Raw genomic sequence first — 19,477 nt, forward strand, 5'->3', positions numbered from 1 at the left:
CTCTCGAGCCGCGGTTTGCCGAGCTGCAGTTTGCCGACCACTGACTTAGACAATTGCCCAGCACCCATTAGAATGACATAAATTTCTATTAACATGGGAGTCCACCCCATGCCCAAAGACTTACCCTGCCCTATGTTGTGCACCCCAATTGACATTCCAAGGAATTTTGATTTGGTCCAGATATGAGCATTGAATTGTATCTTCTTGTTAAAACACTCAGCATAAAAGGCTGAAACTATAGAAATTATTTTAAATTAGTGTACTGTGTAATTATACCCACCTCTCCAACTCTCTTAACTTGGGGAAAGAACTGACTCCTTGAGGAAAATCCTTTAATCCTCAAAGAACTGCCTTTTATACCGTTTTCCCCAAATCTAACATTCATTTGGTGTCATGTGGGCAGAAATTTTCCTGAACCATGAGACGATGGCCAATCCTGGAGGCTTAAAATCAAAAGGTCTGCCTGTTCTTCTGGTCAGTAAGCTTGTCGCTCTCAGCCCCAGCTGGGCCCATCAGTATTACCACTGCACTGAGCAAATAAGACACTGAGGAGATGTCTCTCCCCGACGTCAGGAACATACTGAGCAGAAACTACAACTCATTTATATAAATTGTCTCAAAGTTGCTGAGGTCTCTACAGTACAGCTATTATGTGTAATGACTTTAGAAGCATTAAAGTTTATTTGGAAAATAATAGTGAAGCTAATAGTCTTTGGAACTTATACAAGGAACAAATAAGAGCGCCTATCCTCACAGGACTGGGAAGACACAGGCAGCCATAAAACAAGACAGTAGTGATCACGCCTATGAGCTTTTCATGACCCTTTTTTGCAGCATGGTTTCAAGTGGATGTTGCAGAAGAGCTAAGCTCTGTGACTTACTGGGTGGATGATGGGAAACCTGCTCAGCCACGAAAGTTACACTGTTTTTGGAAACCCCGGGAACTGGTCCTTCTGAAACGAGCTCCTGCAAACAAATATAACATCATTTTCTTTTGATGTGGAAACACAAATGACACTGCAGAGACTCTAATGAGGGAATCTCTCCTTTCCTTGGTGGTTACTGCTCCCCCTCTACACACTCAAAGCACCTGGCTCAATGTCATCACGGCGCTGAATCACACAGCTGGAATAAGGACAGACATGTGACTACCTCTGTCTTCACAAAGAACTAATGTGACGTGTCGCCTGGAAAGGGAACGATCTGGGGAGTTATGTCTAAGAGACTATTCTGTGCCAGGCGCTGTGGGCCAGGGGGTTTGTTCCTCATCCCTCGAGACCTTTTACTTTATTTGAATCTTCCTTGCTGGTCGTCTTCCTCAAAGCAACCTCTAAGTGCTGGGAGCCCTAGGCTCAGGTCTGAGTCACCTACAACTCTGCTCTGTGCTAGCTACCTAGTGTCTCCGAAAGCACTATCTCCACTCTAGATCACTCCCTTGAACTCCAGACTCTTAAATTCTAACTCCCAACTGACAGCTCCACTCACATGTCTAACAGATCACTCATACTTGATGTTTCAAATTTGAGTTCCTGATCTTTCCTCCCCCAAATCCAATCTTTTCCTTCTTAATAAATAGCACCAATCAACTGCTGAAGCCCCAAATGCAAGGATTCATCTCTGTCCCCTTTCCCTTACCTCCCCCCAGTCCATCTATCAGTTCTAACTCCAAAATACAGCTCGCATCAACCATGTCTCTCCTGGAATAATGGCCAAGGCCTCAACGGTCTCCTTGCCTCTATTTTTGCCCCTAATTTATCTTTTCCTATACTCTGGTTTCTCTTCAGATCGTATAAATCTTTCGCCTTTTGTTAAGCTGATTAATTTATCTTTTCCTAAAATCATTCAAAGATCTTTTCAAAACAAAAAATGACATCCTGATAAGCCATAAAATCATCATTATGGCCCACGAGGCCTTGCATGATCTGATTTCTAAATCTCTATCTTTATCTCATGCCCCTCTTTCCTGTTGCTCATTATATTCAAAATATGCTGATCCAACAGCACAATTCTATGGGTGGTGAGCGTCTTCTGATCATTACCTGTATAACTGTTATCTATCTCCAAATAAAACGAAATCTTGATCAGTACACAACTGAAGATAATTAAAAACGCCAGAGCAGAACTCACCGTGTTCTCCTCAGTATCGTTTGGTAATGTCCAGTGACACTGAAAGATCTCACCCAAAATGGGATTGTATGGCTTTTTGGCAACCGATCCTCTCCTTCCCGCATGGAAGGCCGAGAGGTACCATTTCACAACCTGAACCATTCGGTCTCTGGCATCCTTTTGGTCACTAATGCTGAAAGGGAGAAAATCAACATTTGTGTTTTGCTTTCTGACAGGATGCAAGCTGATGCAGCAACCCTCAGCATGGCCCACCCTGAGGCACGCTGAGGACCTAGAACCAGGAGTTACCTCAGTTTCCTTTTAAAACTGAGGTATAATAGAGATAATTAAACACACTGGTCGTAAGCGTGTGGTTTGGTGACTTAGACAGATGTGTAATCCATTTAATCAATCACCATACAGGACATTTCTATTCCCCCAAGTTTCCTTATCCCCCCTTTCCAAGCAATCTCCACCCCTCACCCTGAGGCAAACACTGTTTCTGGTTTCTAGTACCACAGGTTAGTTTCTTGTTCCAGAACTTCATATAAGTGCACTGCTTAATTGCCAAATAGTTGGAGATTTTCTAGATGTATTTGTGTTATTGATTTCTGATTTAATTCTTTCATGCTCAAAGAGAATATACTCTGTATGGTTCCAATGATTTAAAATTTATTACATCTTCCAAGTACATGGTGTATCTTGATGAATGTTCCATGTGTACTTGAAAGACTGTTATACAAATTGATAGTGTCCAGAAGGTGAACCAGGTCGAGCTGATAGGTAATGCTATTTGACTCTCCTATAGCCTTACAGTTTTCTTAGGGGTGAGATGGGGCAGTGCATGCAGGGAGCTACTGTTCAGTCAGTTCCTGAGAAATTTCCAACCACAATCGTGCACTTGTCTATTATCCCCTTCAGTTTAGTCAATTTTTGCTGAATGTATTTCGAAGCTGTGTTACTAGGTACATATGCATTTAGGACTCTTATTTATTCTTGATAAATTGACCTTTTCTTAATCATATGAAATATCCCTATTTGTCTCTGGCAATATTTGTCTTAAAAACTCTTCTTTGTCTGATACTAATACAAGCGACACCAGCTTTGTTATATGTGTTTTGCATATGTCTTTGTCCATCCTTCTACTTCATATTTAAAATTTCTTGCTCGCAAATAGCATAGATGGATCTTGCTTTTTTTTTTTTATCCAGTCTGAAAATCACTCTTAAATGGAGTATGCATGCTATTTATATTTAGTGTCACTACTGATAAAGCTGGGTTTAAGCCTACCATCTAGTATAGAATTTGTTTTCTATTTGTCCCCTTTGTGACTTGTTCCTTTACTTCCTTTTTGGGATTTAGTATTTTTAGAATTCCACTTAATCTGATCTACTGGCTTTTTAGCTGTACTTTTTAATATTTTTAAGTGGTTCCTCTAAGGGACCTCAAAGTTTAAATTCTCATACATAAAGACTACTCTTAAATACCCATATCTAAAGAATAACTGGTACTTTGAATCTTTACTTACACGTTACCAATAAATGTTTACATTTTATTTGTTCAATTATGTATTAAACAGTGCCATATTAACTGAAGTTCTTCCCTTAGAATATTGGTAAAAATGGGTCTCTTAAATCTTCATCAGGAAGGAAACATGCATATCAATGTCAATGAGTCCACCCACTGTGACACCTCAGTGATTTGTATTTGGCTTTAGTAAACCACAGCCCAAAGACAACAAATGCATCAGAGCAGATTAGAACATCCCCTTACAAAGAAAATTGTCCTGCTACCACTGAAAAGCAATGCGAACACACCTCCTTGTAAATCAATTCCATCTTTTTTTAAAAAAATATATTTTATTGATTTTTTACAGAGAGGGAGAGGGATAGAGAGCTAGAAACATCGATGAGAGAGAAACATCGATCAGCTGCCTCCTGCACGCCCCCCACTGGGGATGTGCCCGCAACCAAGGCACATGCCCTTGACCGGAATTGAACCTGGGACCCTTGAGTCCGCAGGCCGATGCTCTATCCGCTGAGCCAAACCAGTTAGGGGCAATTCCATCTTTTGATGACGTCTGTCTTTTGTACATATGTCTACTATTGCAAGCTTTACAATCTGGAAACTAGACTGTAAGCTCCTCAAGGGCAGACACTGACTTTTTCTTTTTCCAGCTCATAGAAGTGTCTGGGAAACAATGGGTGCTTTAGAAAGTTTTGATGAACTCAGTTAAGTGAACTTCATCAGGATATGTGTAAGTAATTTAACAGTGAATACCAGTCCTGGACCAAATAAGCTTACAGATGTGGCTCTGTAAATACTGGCTACCTATTAATGGGCTCTTACGATTTTTTTTTAACATGTTGGTTGCCTAACAACATCACTACCATGTAACCTAAGCAAACAGACAGACCTCTAGTATAAACAAAATACTCAATGCCTTTCATCCAGAAATACTTAAAAGGCCGGGAATCCATCTATCCTGCAAAGGCAGAAAGCTATTGGTAAAATCTTTAACAATTATAAACTACTGTGTTTATCATCAAATACCTCACAAACAGGTCCGGATGTGCAAAAAAGTCTGCATACATTTCTAAAAGAGATCTTCTTTCAAGAATAAATGTTGGAAGAACTACCTGCAAAACACACATTTGAGCCTTGAGTATCATATTCTACTACAGAGAAACAGACTGCTGCACTGCTGAAAAAAACAAAACCCATTCTAATCATGGTAACACCCACCAAGTACTGCCTTGGCATGCTTCTGATAATTACTTCCCAAACTGCTCTGCTTCAGAAATGCCTAGTATCCTGCCCAGCAGATGAAAAACAGAGAGGGGTTTTGAATTTTCAAAGCCACTTCCTCTGTGAACCTCCCTTTAGCTGCCTGGCTCAGTATGACAACAACAACAAACTACTCTAGACAATCTTTGGGTGCCTAATACCTGCTGGGCATTACAGACACGTTATCTTATTGAATTGTACAACAACCCTGTTGTGAAGAAATTATTATCCCTGTTTTACAGGGGAGGAAACTGAAGCTCAAAGAGAGTGAGAAACTTTCTCACTGTACTGTACTAATGTGAGAATTCAAAATTGGGTTTGTCTTACTTTGGGGAGGGGGTTTGTGCACTTTCCATATCTGCTGATGCTTCTCGATCATTAAATGCACTAGGCAATTTATTTACTTATGAATCTGTGTCCTCAAGTAACTGACATGAACCCAAGGACCACCCTTATTCACACTTGCATTCTCAGCTACTATTACACAGTAAGAAATTTTTATAGTAGCAACTGAAGGAAGGACCAAGGGTGAAGAGAACAAGGATGGGAATCAATGAACTATTTCTACCATGGGGCTGAACCCATGAAGAAAAATGCTGAGGGGCTGGGAATGTGGCAGAGGAGAAAGCAAATAAAATAAAAAGTTGGAATATGGGAAGAAGGAATGAGAAAGATTAGGAATAATCAATAAAAAAGGAAAAATCTCATTAGGAAATGGAAGAAGAGTTTCTTAAGTGTATATCCTATCTAATAAAAGAGGAACATGGTAATTAGCCGTACATCTGCTACCCTTCCCATTGGCTAATCAGGGAGATATGCAAATTAATTGCCAACTAAGATGGCGGTTAACCGCCAAGAAAGATGGCGGTTAATTTGCATATGTAGGCACAATGCTGGGAGGCGAAAGGGAAAGGACAGAAGAAGACCCCTGCCACTGACGGTGATCGGAAACCCAGGGGGGAGCTAAGAGCCGGGGGCAGGACAAGGGCCACCTTTGCCCTGCCCTCCAGCCGTGATCAGAGAACCCGGCGCCTTTGCTGCCCGGCCAGTGATAGCGGGAAGCAGGGGTGGAGCTGGCAATGGGAGCTGGGCAGGGGCGGAGCCGGCAGTCCAGGGAGCTAGGGGTCCCTTGCCCAGGCCTAAAGCCTTGGCCAAAGACTTTAGGACTGGGCAGGGGTGGAGCCTACAATCCTGGGGAGCTGGGGGTCCCCTGCACAGACCTAACGCCTTGGCCAGAGGCGTTAGGCCTGGGAATGGGGTGGAACCAGCCATCACAGGGAGCAGGGGTGGAGTTAGCGATCCTGGGCAGCTGGGGGTCCCCTGCCCAGGACTAATGCCTTGGCCAGAGGCATTAGGCCTGGGCAGGGGCAGAGCCTGCAACCGCGGGGAGCTGGGGGTCCCCTGCCCAGGCCTAATGCCTTGGCCAGAGGCGTTAGGTCTAGGCAGGGGCGGAGTCAGCGATCGTAGGGAGCTAGGGGTCCCCTGCCCAGGCCTAACGCCTTGGCCAGAGGCATTAGGTCTGGGCAGGGGTGGAACCTGCAACCGGGGGGAGCAGGGGGTCCCCTGCCCAGGCCTAAGGCCTCGGTCAGAGGCATTAGGTCTAGGCAGGGACAGAGTGGGAGATCGCGGGGAGCTGGGGGTCCTGTGCCCAGGCCTAATGCCTTGGCCAGAGTCAGCAATCGTGAGCAGCTGAGGGTCTCAGAGCCTGCAATCACAGGGAGCTGGGGGTCCCCAGCCCAGGCCTAACCCTTGGTCAGAGGCATTAGGTCTAGGCAGGGGCAGAGCAGGAGATCGCGGGGAGCTGGGGGTCTCCTGCCCAGGACTGATGCCTCCACCAGAGGCCTTAGGTCTTGGCAGGGGCGGTGCCAGAGATCCTGGGTAGCAGGGACGGAGCCGGGGATGGTGGGAGCTGGGGGTCCCCTGCCCAGGGCTGACACCTCTGCCAGAGGCCTCAGGCCTGGGCAAGGGGCTGATCCGGGGATTGGAGGGTGATGAGGGTCAACTCCTCTGTCCGAGGCATCAGGCCTGGGCGGGGGACAGAGCCAGCAATCGGAGGGGGGGTCCCCTGCCCAGGCCTGATGCCTGGGCCAGAGGCATCAGGCCTGGGTGGGGGGCGGAGCCGGTGATTGGGGGGATATGAGGGTCCCCTGCCCAAGCCTGAAGCCTGAATCATAGGTGTCAGGCTTGGGCGGGGGGTGGAGCAAGCGATCAGAGGGAGATGGGGGTCCCCTGCCCAGGCTTGATGCCTGGGCCAGAGGCATCAGGCCTGGGCGGGGGTCAGAGCCAGTGATGGGGGGAGATGGGGGTCCCCTGTCCAAGCCTGACACCTCTGGCGGAGGCGTCAGGCCTGGGCAAGGGGCCGGTCAGGCGATCGGAGTGGGATGGGGGTCGACGCCTCTGGCCGAGGCATCAGGCCTGGACGAGGGTGGAGCTGGTGATCGGGGGGAGAGGGGGGTTCCCTGCCCAGGCCTGAATCCTGGGCCAGAGGCGTCAAGCCTGGGGTGGGGGTGGGTGGGGTGCCAAGCCGCAGATTGGTGTGAACTACACAGGAAGCACCTTTTCTGACCGCTCATTGGTTAAGCTCCCTGTATGCCACTGGTAATATTCTTAGTAACTTGGGTAATAAGAATCCAAAACGGCGATCTAGGGTTTTTCACCACACTCCTGGCGAAAAAAAACGAAGGTCCACTGCTGGAGGGCTAAGAAATGTCATATCCTGCCCTAGCCACTTTGGCTCAGTGGATAATGCCTTGGCCTGCCGATGGCAGGGTCTTCATTCAATTCTGACCAAGGGCATGTACCTAGGTTGCAGGCTCCTCCCTGGCCGGGGCCCAGGTCAGGGCTCATGCAGGTGGCAACCAATCAAAGTGTTCCTCTCACTTTGATGTTTCTCTCTGTCTTTCCCTTTCTCTTTCACATTCTCTAAAAATCAATGGAAACATATCCTCAGGTGAGGATAAAAAAATAATAAAGAAATTATTATTATATGAAAGACACATCTTGAAAATGCCTTAAAAAAAGTTGTCATTTTTTCATGGTGACGGGACTGGAGTCTGTGTTGATGAAAAAACCTTGCTGGCTGCGGTGACTGGCAGTGGCTACAGCAGCGGGGTGATGGGGCTGGTTCCTCCCCCTGATCAGCCCAGTCACCTCCCACAAAGGGAGGCCAGACTGCGGCTTAGGCCCGCTCCCCAAGGGGAGCAGGGAGCGGGCCTAAGCTCTCAATAGGACATCCCCTGAGGGCTCCCAGTATGTGAGAGGGGGCAGGCTGGGCTGAGGGACACTCCCCCCGCTCCCCCCCCACCCCAGTGCACGAATTTCATGCACTGGGCCCCTAGTCAGATTATAAATAATTTACTAGGGAAACAAAGCACCATAATAAGTAAACATTCCTTTAAATTTAGTAATTACTGCATATCCACCATATTCAAGACCTGTGTTAAATGTTATCATACAAGAGATGCTCAAATTACCCTGGAAGTCCAGGAGAAGGAAAGATCATGTTCTGTTTGGGGGACAGGAATGAGGGCAGAGCTGGGAAACAATTCATTGCGGTGGCAGTAGCCAAAAGCCTGAGGGGAGAGTAAGGCTGTAATAAAAAAGAGAAGGAAACAGAAGACTAAGAAATGAAGATCGGAGGGGGGAAAAGGACATGGAGACAGGAAATTGGGTGTGACAGAAACTGACCAGTGTGGCTGGGTGAGGGTTAGGGCATAAAGAGTGCTGATGGAGCACAAGCTGAGAAAGGTGCACTCTGGCGGTAACATTTAGGATGTTTATTATCAATTTAAGTAAACATTTTCCTTCCACAGAACATGTTCATAATCTAAATTTAGCTAGACTGGCAGGTAAGCTTATGTACTGACTCAGTACAACTTCCTACCACTCTCAGAGGTCAGCATGTAAGGATGGCAGAGCAGAGACTATAGGTCCTTCCCACACTGCTGGCCCACCAATCCCATCAACCCCGGACTCCTCTCCTTTTGGACTTCTCATTATGTGAGATAATAAACCTCGTATCCTTCAAGTTACCTTTAGGTGGGTCTTCCATAATTGGAGACCAAAACCAACCAAGGTAGAAGATGTCGAAAAAATATAAATGTCAACATCTAAAATTAGGTTATGACTTTAAAATGCGAAGTGCAAATTTTGATTCAGCAATTATGTACTCTAATGAACAATGAAAAAATTCTTGGGGCAAACTCCTACAAATATTCTCTTATCTAGAACATTCCTGGCAAGTATGTTGGGTTCCACAAGTTAGTGCTATCCTTGTGAAGGTTTTATTTTAGACACTTTATTAGAAAATATTATGAATTAGTTGTTTTCTTAATTACTCTCTAAATCCAAACCAAAATGAAGCTCACATTGACAAAGACTATAGTTTGACCTGGTCATAACAAAAGCAAGACTCCTGAATGTTATTAACTTTCTAAAGTTGGGTAGAATAACTTAACCAATATAAAGCTATGGCAGCTCAACTCTCTAAGACAAGAGGCAGCATGGAAAGATTACAGATTTTGAAATCACAGACCAGATCAGAATCTCACTTCTGCTACTTAATAGGATTTATCCAAGTTACTTAACCTCCATGAGTTTTAGTTTCCTCAATCAATAAAATGAATGAACAATAACACCTACTTTGTAGTGTTGTGGTGAAAATTAAGTGAAAGGATGAGGCTGCTAGCACAGTGACAGAGATACAAAGGCACCCATACACCAGTCCCCTAAATTAATCCGGCACTCTGGAGCACCAAGATTAGATTCAAATTTACTAGTAAATCCAGACCACAGTAATTGTATGGCTGAATGTGTGTCATACAATTTTCCATTCATTATCTGTTCTGATCCTTACAACTCTGAAGTCAGTCAGTGTGTCCACTTTGCATACAAAGAACCTAAAGATCATGATGGAAGGGACTTGCCCAAGGTCACATGGTTTGGTAATAGCAGAGGTAGGTTGTTAGCATAGGTCCTCTAACCCCACGGTCAGAACTCTGCTCATTTTGATTATGTGTACACTATACTGCTTTAGTTTTTGTCCAAACCCAATACTAGTCCTTGTTTACCCCCAATAAAATCCAAATCTTCATCCATCCATACTACCTCTGAAATTATTCTAGCTTTATTTCATTAATTTATAAAAATATTGTTTATTCATCTAAATATATATTAAATCACAACAAAACAAAAGTATAAATAGAAATTATGTCATTACACTATATGTGCAGGCACACTCACCATACACAATCACTAAGAATCCACACATTAAGACAGCAAATGCCAAATTTGATTCTTACCTTAGTAAGATCCATTCCAAGTCTAACCTGTGACAAGAGATGCATGATAACGCTCTTGTGCTCTTCTACTGACCCCGCCTCCCCTTCATCATCTCTATCATCATAGGAATCGAAAAGGTCTAAAATAAAACAGATCTTCTTAGACTGGTGGTAAATGGCCAATCTGTGCTGCTACCAGTATTGCAAATTTTCCCCAAATATTTTTAAGGAAAAAAAAAAGTTAAATTCTCAAAGGTCACTTACCAGCATCACTTGTTCCATTGGACATGGAAGAATTGAGTGATTCTGTGGTATCTGGACGCTTTAGACTATTTCCTGAGCTACTGTGGGTCAAGACTGAAGCAGATCCAGAGGAACTAAAAAAATAATAATCACCTTCTTAAATCTTTTAAGAAAGCAACTTAGAATCACAGTAAGACGTTAACCTACAAAGCTACTTGAAAACTAATATATTCAACTGACAAACCAGACTCTTAAGAGTTAGCTGCTTATATACATACATATAGGTATACACTTACCAACTCTCTCCCTGTGGCTCCCATTCTGAGACTGCCCAGTTTGGTGGCCAGGTCTCTTGTTTTACGCTTTTTGCATAGAGTGTGCTCAACCAAGCCATGTTGAGAAGCCATCAAAAATTAGTTTTGCTTTTTTGTCTAAGTTTAAAATGAGTTCATTTTCTGATTTTGTTACTTTGTACAAATGTAGGTATGTCATAATTCTTGGCAACAATTTCTAGAACCTCAAAAATGGCAAGTCTATTACTTAGTCTCAGAAAGAGGTCTTGTCTATATTTTTGAGATCCTTTGATAAAAGTCCACATTGATATTTACATTCTTCCCAGTCATAAGAAAACTGTATTTAAAATTACAAAATAAAAAAGCATATTAATTTTTACAAGTAAATTTATGGTACCTGGTATTACAAACTGGTTAACAGGGTGTAAAAGCACTTCCTCTATTATACAATAGTTATGTGAACATAACTTACCCAGAATAAGTATTTGTACATTAATAAAAGAATAATCGAAGTCAGAGTTTATTAAATATAAAAATAGAAACCAAATTTCTCACATTTAAAATATAACTTATAAAATGGTACACACATATAACCAGTATTTTGTTACAAAATTATAGGTACAAAATGTATATATTCTAATTTAAACATAGTTTGCTCTGATTACTTACCTACTTTTGATTTTTTTTATTTAATAATAAACTATAGTTTTTAGAGCAGTTTTAGGTTCACAACAAAACCAAGTAGAAAGTACAAGAATCCCTAATGCTCTACCTCCCCCACTATCAACATCACACTCATCATTATCACTCAAAAATCCATAATATATATCAGGGTTCACTCTTGGCGCTGTACATTCTATGGATTTTGACAATGTATAATGACAACTTTTCAACACTGTAGTATTGTAAAGTTTCTCACCCTAAAAATTCTCCGTCCTTTGCCTATTATTCTAATATTAAAACCTATCTATTCTAATTTAAACATGGTTTGTCCTGGTTACTTACCTTCTTTTAATCTAGTTTTCAAAAATCCTTAGTTAACTAAATATTGCTTATTTGATAGTTTAGTAGTATTCATCAACAAGGTACTTTAACTAATGTCTACTTCACTAGTTTTGAGTTAATGGAAAATATGAGTAAAGACATAGGTAAGAAAAATCAATTTATCATTAAATAAAAGAGCTGCATGAAAATAATCTCCAAAATGTATTGTGACCCTTTGATAGATCACCAAAATAGAGTCAATCTTTTAAACCAGTTGGTCTAAAAACCCCAAATCCTTTAAAATATGTATGTTATTTTAGATGCATTTCCAAAGGTCGTATCTATTTATGCTGTGCTTTTCCTCCTTACTCAGATTAGAAACCATGCCTGGGCCAAGAGGAATGCTCAATAAAGGTCAAAATGGAAAAAACCCATTTCATAAGTTACCTTGTTCAAGACAAAAGATAGAATATAGTTAAAAAACAATGCCTTGACAAAATGATATGCATACAGAAATGATTTATATTCAATGGGCTAACTTGTATAGAATTTAATATAAGATCATAATAAACTAAGCCAAAAAATTTAAAGCTCTGGATTTAATTATAATTACAAGAGAATCCACAACAACTTTACAAGTTAGATATGATTATTCTCATCATATACAGATGCTCAGAGGGTCAATGACCACCTGAAGTCACACAGCTGATAAGCAGAAGAGCCATTTCAAATGCATGTCTGGCTTCAAAGCACAAGTTCTTTACAACATGCCCCATCATCATAAGAAATATTTTTTAAAGTTAAAGTGAAATTTTTACTGGCAAACTAGTAATAATGGTTTCTCCTTAGTTTATTTCCCTACATGGACATGCTACCCTTTCTGTTAAGCAGGTCTTTTTGAGTCGTAGGTTCTTTTCCTTAACTGAAGTGTCCTGTCTTAAAAGTACATGTTCACCTAGATCACATACATTTCATTTTTTTCACGTTTAAAAGTTAAATTTGATCCAAAACTTTCTGATCCAATAGTCATTTTCCTTTATGAATTTTGAAATTTTTGGCAGTTATTATGAAATTATATATGAATATTGTACTTTTCAGTTCATGTGCACACTTAAGAGTACTAGAGTCCTTCACAATATTTCTTATTAAAATAAAAAACACAACAAAGTTCAAGGTCTAAGGCCTGGCTGATGATAAACTTACAAATTCACATACAATCATTTCCAAATGTGTAATGTTTTATACAGCAAATCCCAAGGTATAACAGTAGTACCAATTCCTGAGGAAGCCAGAGTATTGGAAAAAATGCCCAACAAAAAAATGAAGCCAACTATATCTGTAACAAACATAGGAACACTAAAGCATATAAATGTTAATTTGCCTTCTAAAAGTTACCATTATTGAGTGCTTGTTACAGGCCAGACAAGATAGTAAGCACTTGACAGACATTATTCTCATTTAAATGTCCACAATAATTCCTGAAGTTGAAACCATTATTGTCCTCATTTTACATACAAGGAAGAATTACATTGGTTAAATAATGTGATCAAGATAACACACCTTTGAGGCAAAACAGATTTAGAACCTATTCTTTCTTAGATTCCAGAATCCGAAGTCTTACAGCAGTCTATGTATCAGTAGGGCTAAGAAGTATTTTGCTTACCAGCTATCACGTAAATAACTCTACATGTAAAAAAGTTTTTTTCTGTGTAATAGTTCGTTATCTAGCTTTGATGATGATATAAAATAAGTCAAATATCCTATCTAATAAAAGAGAAACATGGTAATTAGCTGTACCTCCGCTACCCTTCCCATTGGCTAATCAGGGCAATATGCAAATTAACTTCCAGCCAAGCTGGCGGCCGGAAGCCAGGCAGCTTGAAGCGAACATGAGGCTTGCTTGCTTCAGTAACGGAGGACTCCAACGTTCCCTGCCTGCCGCTGCCGGCCTCTGAGCTTGCAGTTTGAAACACTGTTACAAATATAGAAGCTAAACAAAACCCCAGAAACCTGCTTTCAGCCAGCTGGGATCTCAGAGCTGGAGTTGAAACAGTGTTTCGATTATAGAACCCAAACAAACCAGATACCTGCTTTCAGCAGCAGAGGCCTAAGAACTGGAACCAAGCCTCAGAGCTAAAGTTGGCCCAGAATAAAAAAGAAAAAAAAAGAAAAAAAGGAGCGGTTGGGAGCTTCAGTCACCCACCAGCCTGAAAACAGCCCTCAGCCCCTCACCCAGACTGGCCAGGCACCCCAGTGGGGACCCCCACCCTGATCCAGGACACCCTTCAGGGCAAACCAGCCGGCCCCCACCCATGCACCAGGCCTGTATCCTATATAGTAAAAGGGTAATATGCCTCCCAGCACCAGGATCAGCGGAGCCGTGAGGCCTCCCGGCACCAGGATCAGCGTGACAGGGAGCAGCGCCCAAACCCCCTGATCGCCCTGCGGCTCTGTGCGTGACAGGGTGCGGTGCCCCAACCCCCTGATCGCCCTGCTCTGTGTGTGACAGGGTGCGGCACCCCAACCCCCCCCCCCCCCCCCGCATGGGCCCTGCTCCGTGTGTGACAGGGTAGAGCCATAACCTCCCCATCGGCACTGCCCTGAGTGTGACAGGATGCGGCGCCCCAAGCCCCTGATCTGCCCTGCTCTGTGTGTGACAGGGTGCAGCACCCCAACCCCCTCACCCCATGGGCCCTGCTCTGTGACGGGGTAGAGCCATAACCTCCCCATCGGCCCTGCCCTGAGTGTGACAGGATGCGGCGCCCCAACCCCCTGATCCCCCCTGCTTTGTGTGTGACAAGGGGCGGAGCCCCAACTCCCCTATCGGCCCTGCTCTGTGCGTGACAGGGGGGAGCTCCTCAAGCCTCTGATCGGCCCTGCTCTGTGCGTGACAGGGGGGAGCTCCCCAAACCCCTGATCGACCCTGCTCTGTGCGTGACAGGGTACGGAGCCCCAACCCCCCTGATGGGCCCTGCTCTGTGTGTGACAGGGGGTGGCGCCGCAACCTCCCCATCGACCCTGCCTTGAGTGTGACGGGGCGGTGCCCCAACCCCCCAATCAGCCCTACCCTGAGCGTGACTGAGGGTGGCATCGCAACCTCCCGATCCGCCCTGCTCTGTGCATGACAGGGGGCGGCGCCCCAACTCCCCAATCGGCCTTGCTCTGAGCCCGACCAGGGGCTGCACCTAGGGATTGGGCCTGCCCTCTGCCACCCAGGAGCAGGCCTAAGCCAGGAGGTCGTTATCTCCCGAGGGGTCCCAGACTGCGAGAGGGCACAGGCTGGGCTGAGGGGCCCCCCTCCTCCCCTAGTGCACAAATTTTTGTGCACTGGGCCTCTAGTCTATAATCATAAAAGGATAATATGCTAATTAGACCAGACATCTTCCGGCTGTCATTCAGGTCATCATTCTGGCCGGTGCCGGCAGTCGGGGAAGGAAGGTCTACTCTTGCAAGAACTTTCGTGCATTGGGCCTCTACTTTTCTAATAAGGGGAAACCCATAATCAGTATCTATCAAAATCTGCCTGCTTAATTTCTCTGGAATTCACACACTTCTTCTCTCCATTGCCTTGCTATATTACCTTGGCTCAGGCTGTCAAGAGATCTCAACTTAATACCCAGTTTTGGCTAGTCTCCCTACCTGTTATGCAGCCCCACTGCATTTAATACTATACTTTCAATTCTATACTGTTTTTCCAAAATGTAGATGTGACCAGCAACTTCCATCACTAGCGAGGAAATGTTCAAAATTGGTAAAAGGTTACGGACTCTTTTATGATCTGGCCCTTGCCAAACTCTTATGTTATCTTTTTTTAACCACTCCCCACAACTTATGCTGCAGCCAATCAAGCTCTCCTTGACTCCAGACCTTCTTTAACAGGGTTCCATTTCCATGAGAACATTTCCAATTCCCCCTCCTCTCTCTCAATGTCCCTCTTCTCTACTCGTCCACATGAACCTTAGGATCACATCCCCTCCCCTCCTCTGTGAATCATTCTCTGACTTCTCAGGACTTCAAAATGCTCCCATGGCTTTCTGTGCTTATTCTTATTGAAGCACGTATACCATCCTATATAATAAAGAGGTAATATGCATACTGACCATCACTCCAACACACAAGATGGCTGCCCCCATGTGGTCAAAGATGGCCTGGAGAGGAGGGCAGTTGTGGGCGATCAGGCCGGCAGGGGAGGGCAGTTGGGAGCAATCAGACCGGCAGGGGAGGGCAGCTGGGGGTGACCAGGCCGGCAGGGGAGGACAGTTGGGGGAGGGACCCAGGCCTTCAGGGGAGAGCAATTGGGGGGGGGCAGGCCTGCAGAGGAGGGCAGTTGGGGGGACCAGGCCAGCAGGCAAGGGCAGCTGGGGGGGACCAGGTCTGCAGGGGAGGGCAGTTGGGGGTGACCAGGCTGGCAGGGGAGGGCAGTTGGGGGTGACCAGGCTGGCAGAGGAGGGCTGTTAGGGGTGACCAGGCTGGCAGGGGAGGGCAGTTAGGGGCAATTGGCCGGCAGGGGAGCAGTTAGGCATCGATCAGGCTGTCAGGGGAGTCGTTAGGGGGTGATCAGGCTGGCAGGAAGAAGCGGTTAGGGGCAATCAGGCAGGCAGGCGAGTGGTTGGGAGCCAGCAGTCCTGGATTGTGAGAGGGCAGTTGGACATCCTTCCAGGGGTCCAAGATTAGAGAGGGACACCCCCCTCTTCGTGCACAAATTTCGTGCACTGGGCCTCTAGTTAAATTATAAATGTCTGTTTCTTCCCCCAAAAGATAGTGAGTTCCCAGAAGGCAGAGACTGGGTCTTTTTTTCACCTCCACCTACTATAGCTCTCCACACTAATACAAAAACAAGTACCGTCAAACTTCAGTTCTAAACATCTCCCATCTCAAACAACTCGGTTCTTGCCCAAGTTGTTCACAGGAAAAAATGTCTCGGTTGTCCAAAACTTCAGTTTTTGACCTGACAACCCTTTCAGCATGACAAAGAGTCTCTCAGGCAACAAGCAAAGGAGAAATGATTTTGTTGCTGGAAATACTCCATTAGCACAATTTTAAAACATGAAGAGGCCATCAAAAGAGTGCTAATGTTGCTAAGGGTGTGAAAGTGCTCACAAAACAACAATCACAGGCAGCTGAATAGTTGTGGATTTGGAGAAACAAAAAGGAGTTAGCCAGTGATAGCATTTCGGAGGCAGTGATATATGAAAAATTTTTTCAAGGGTAATACAATAAGAAGTGTTGCTGAAACCGGTTTGGCTCAGTGGCTAGAGCGTCAGCCTGCGGACTGAAAGGTCCCAGGTTCGATTCCGGTCAAGGGCATGTACCTGGGTTGCGGGCACATCCCCAGTAGGAGATGTGCAGGAGGCAGCTGATTGATGTTTCTCTCTCATCGATGTTTCTGACTATCTCTCTCCCTTCCTCTCTGTAAAAAATCAATAAAATATATTTTTAAAAAAAAGAAGTGTTTATTTATAAATTAAACAGTGCATTAGACATGGACTGTATATAAGAAAGGTTAAAATAGAGAATCACTTGTGGGTCTGGAACAGATTAAGTGAATTTACATTGTTTCTAATGGGAGAAAATGATTCGGTTTTCGAGCAAATCTCTTTTAGAACAGCCTTCTGGAACAAATTAAGTTCGCTAACTGAGGTTTCACTGTAATGGTAACCTCATTTGTATATTCTTATCCTTCCTAGTTTATTCATTCTCATTTGACCCTTTCCTAATGTTGGTGCTAGAGAAATAATGCCCAGAGTTCCATAAATAATACTGGCATATTATTATAGCTGATGCTAATTTATTCCATTTGAATTAAGTCATGAGTAAAATCAACAGTCTCATAGAACTGGCTTTGTTCAATAAGTCAATTAAAAAAACCTGTCTTTCTTACTTTTTCCAAGTAATAACTTTTAAGGGAGCCTGTCATTAAAACCAGCCTCAAAATGAAATTACATTTTTAAAAATCAGGAGAGTTGTTTAAACACATACTTAGTTTATCCACTTACTCTATTAAGCGCTTTGGGGATGAGCCACCTTGATGAAATTCATCAGCATCATAGAATTCATCTTCACTGCTAGAATAAGAGAACTCCGGGACTGTATTTGGAGACAAGTTGACATGGCTTGGAGAAGTTAGACTGCTACTAGGTGGTGAGTGCCCACTGCCTAGAAAGTTAAAAAGTTTTTAATTAGGGGACAAAGTTGATAATAAAGGGGAAGAAATTAGGAAGATGGGATGAAAGCAGATCTTTCTAAAATTAAGAGAGCTTAGTTAAATTGGTAAAAGTCCTCATACTATTTGTAAAGAAAATTAATATTTAGACAAAGAAAAAGGCAAATCACATTATAGAATATGAAATAGGTTTTTTTTAGCTTTTTTAAAATCCTCACCCGAGGATATGTTTTTACTGATTTTAGAGAGGGAAGGAGAGAGAGAAACATTGATTTAAGAAAGAAACATCAGTCAGTTGCATCCCATACTGGTCCCATCGAACCTGCTACCTAGGGATGTGCCCTGATTGGGAACTGAACCCACAACCTTTTGGTGTATGGGCAACACTCCAGCCAACTGAATCACTGAGCCAGAGCAGGACATAGTCTTTTAAATAAATGAGGAGAAAAAATGTTATGTCCGCATTCTATAATTATCTTTAATATTAGGAAGGGAGTCTTCTGGTTATAACTACAATGTGTGAGCTCTCATATTGGAAGTCCCATCACAGATACCCAGCACCAAAGAGAAGCCAGGGCTCTTATTTTATACTAGAGGCCCGAGGCATGACATTCGTGCAAGGGGCTCGGCCCTTGCAGCCCAGCAGCTTGCCTCGGCCCTCGCAGCCCCGGCTTTGTCCAGAAGGTCATCCGGGGGAATGTCCAATCTAATTAGCATATTATGCTTTTATTATAGATAGTAGATCCAGAACCTAAAAAATGCAGTATTGAGCCAATAAGAATACAAAATGGAAAAAATATTAAAGACCACATGAGTATTTTAAAAAGTGATCAGAATATCACATTCTTTCTAGTCAATGTTTGGTGGGCACATGAAAACACAAAAGTCCTGCACTCACCATCCAAACTCCTCACCTCTTTTCCATCTAAGTCTAAGGTGCCTGGGGTTCAGGGGCAGAGAAAAACACAGGGCTACTATGGAAAGAATGTGGAAAAGGAAAAGACTAGGAGGAGGAATATCTTTTTATTCTTCAATGGTCTAAATAAGAAAATGGTAGTCTAAAAAAGAAGACTACCACCTAATCTTTGTGAGGATCATCTGGTTCATTGTCTAGTAATAAAGTAATAACCATGAAAATATCAACAGGAACAATGGAGAACTGAGATCAACTCAACAAGGGTTTATTGAGCATCAAAGGCTATTAGGTGCCCTTGCCGGTTTGGCTCAGTAGATAGAGTGTTGGCCTGCGGACTGAAGGGCCCGGGTTCGATTCTAGTCAAAGGCACATGCCCGGGTTGTGAGCTCGATCCTCAGTAGGGGGCATGTAAGAGGCAGCCAACCAATGATTCTTTCTCTCATCATTGATGTTTCTATCTCTCCCTCTCCCTTCCTCTCTGAAATCAATTAAAAAATAAAAGAAGGAAGGAAGGAAGGAAGGGAGGGAGGGAGGGAGGGAGGGAGGGAGGCAGGCTGGTTATCAGGCAATTTATGCCAAACTGCTGCAGATGCTTAGTGGAGATTAAATTTAAGTCACTGACGGCCATCTAAAAGCCAAGGCCATAGTTCTAGAAAAAATTGAGAACAGCAGCAATAAAAATGAATCCAGAACCACACATGCATGT

The 19,477-nt window shown here is 43.7% G+C and overlaps 1 protein-coding gene across 19 annotated transcripts in view; it reads right to left on the minus strand.

Annotated features, from left to right (window-relative positions):
* OSBPL9 (oxysterol binding protein like 9) overlaps nt 1-19,477 on the minus strand; it is a gene marked incomplete at its 5' end in the record, with an annotated part of 167,571 nt that overhangs the window by 26,599 nt on the left and 121,495 nt on the right. For all 19 annotated transcript variants that reach the window (XR_013995725.1, XM_081087136.1, XM_081087134.1 and 16 more), the window contains 7 exons: nt 125-235; nt 882-966; nt 2,128-2,299; nt 4,660-4,745; nt 10,194-10,312; nt 10,437-10,549; nt 17,689-17,848. Coding sequence is in view for 18 of the 19 variants with exons in the window: in XM_081087136.1 (XP_080943262.1) it covers nt 125-235; nt 882-966; nt 2,128-2,299; nt 4,660-4,745; nt 10,194-10,312; nt 10,437-10,549; nt 17,689-17,848 (846 nt within the window). The remainder of the gene's footprint in view (nt 1-124; nt 236-881; nt 967-2,127; nt 2,300-4,659; nt 4,746-10,193; nt 10,313-10,436; nt 10,550-17,688; nt 17,849-19,477) is intronic.

The sequence above is a fragment of the Myotis nattereri genome (genome assembly GCF_964212035.1).
Source record: "Myotis nattereri genome assembly, chromosome: 3".
NCBI lineage: Eukaryota > Metazoa > Chordata > Mammalia > Chiroptera > Vespertilionidae > Myotis > Myotis nattereri.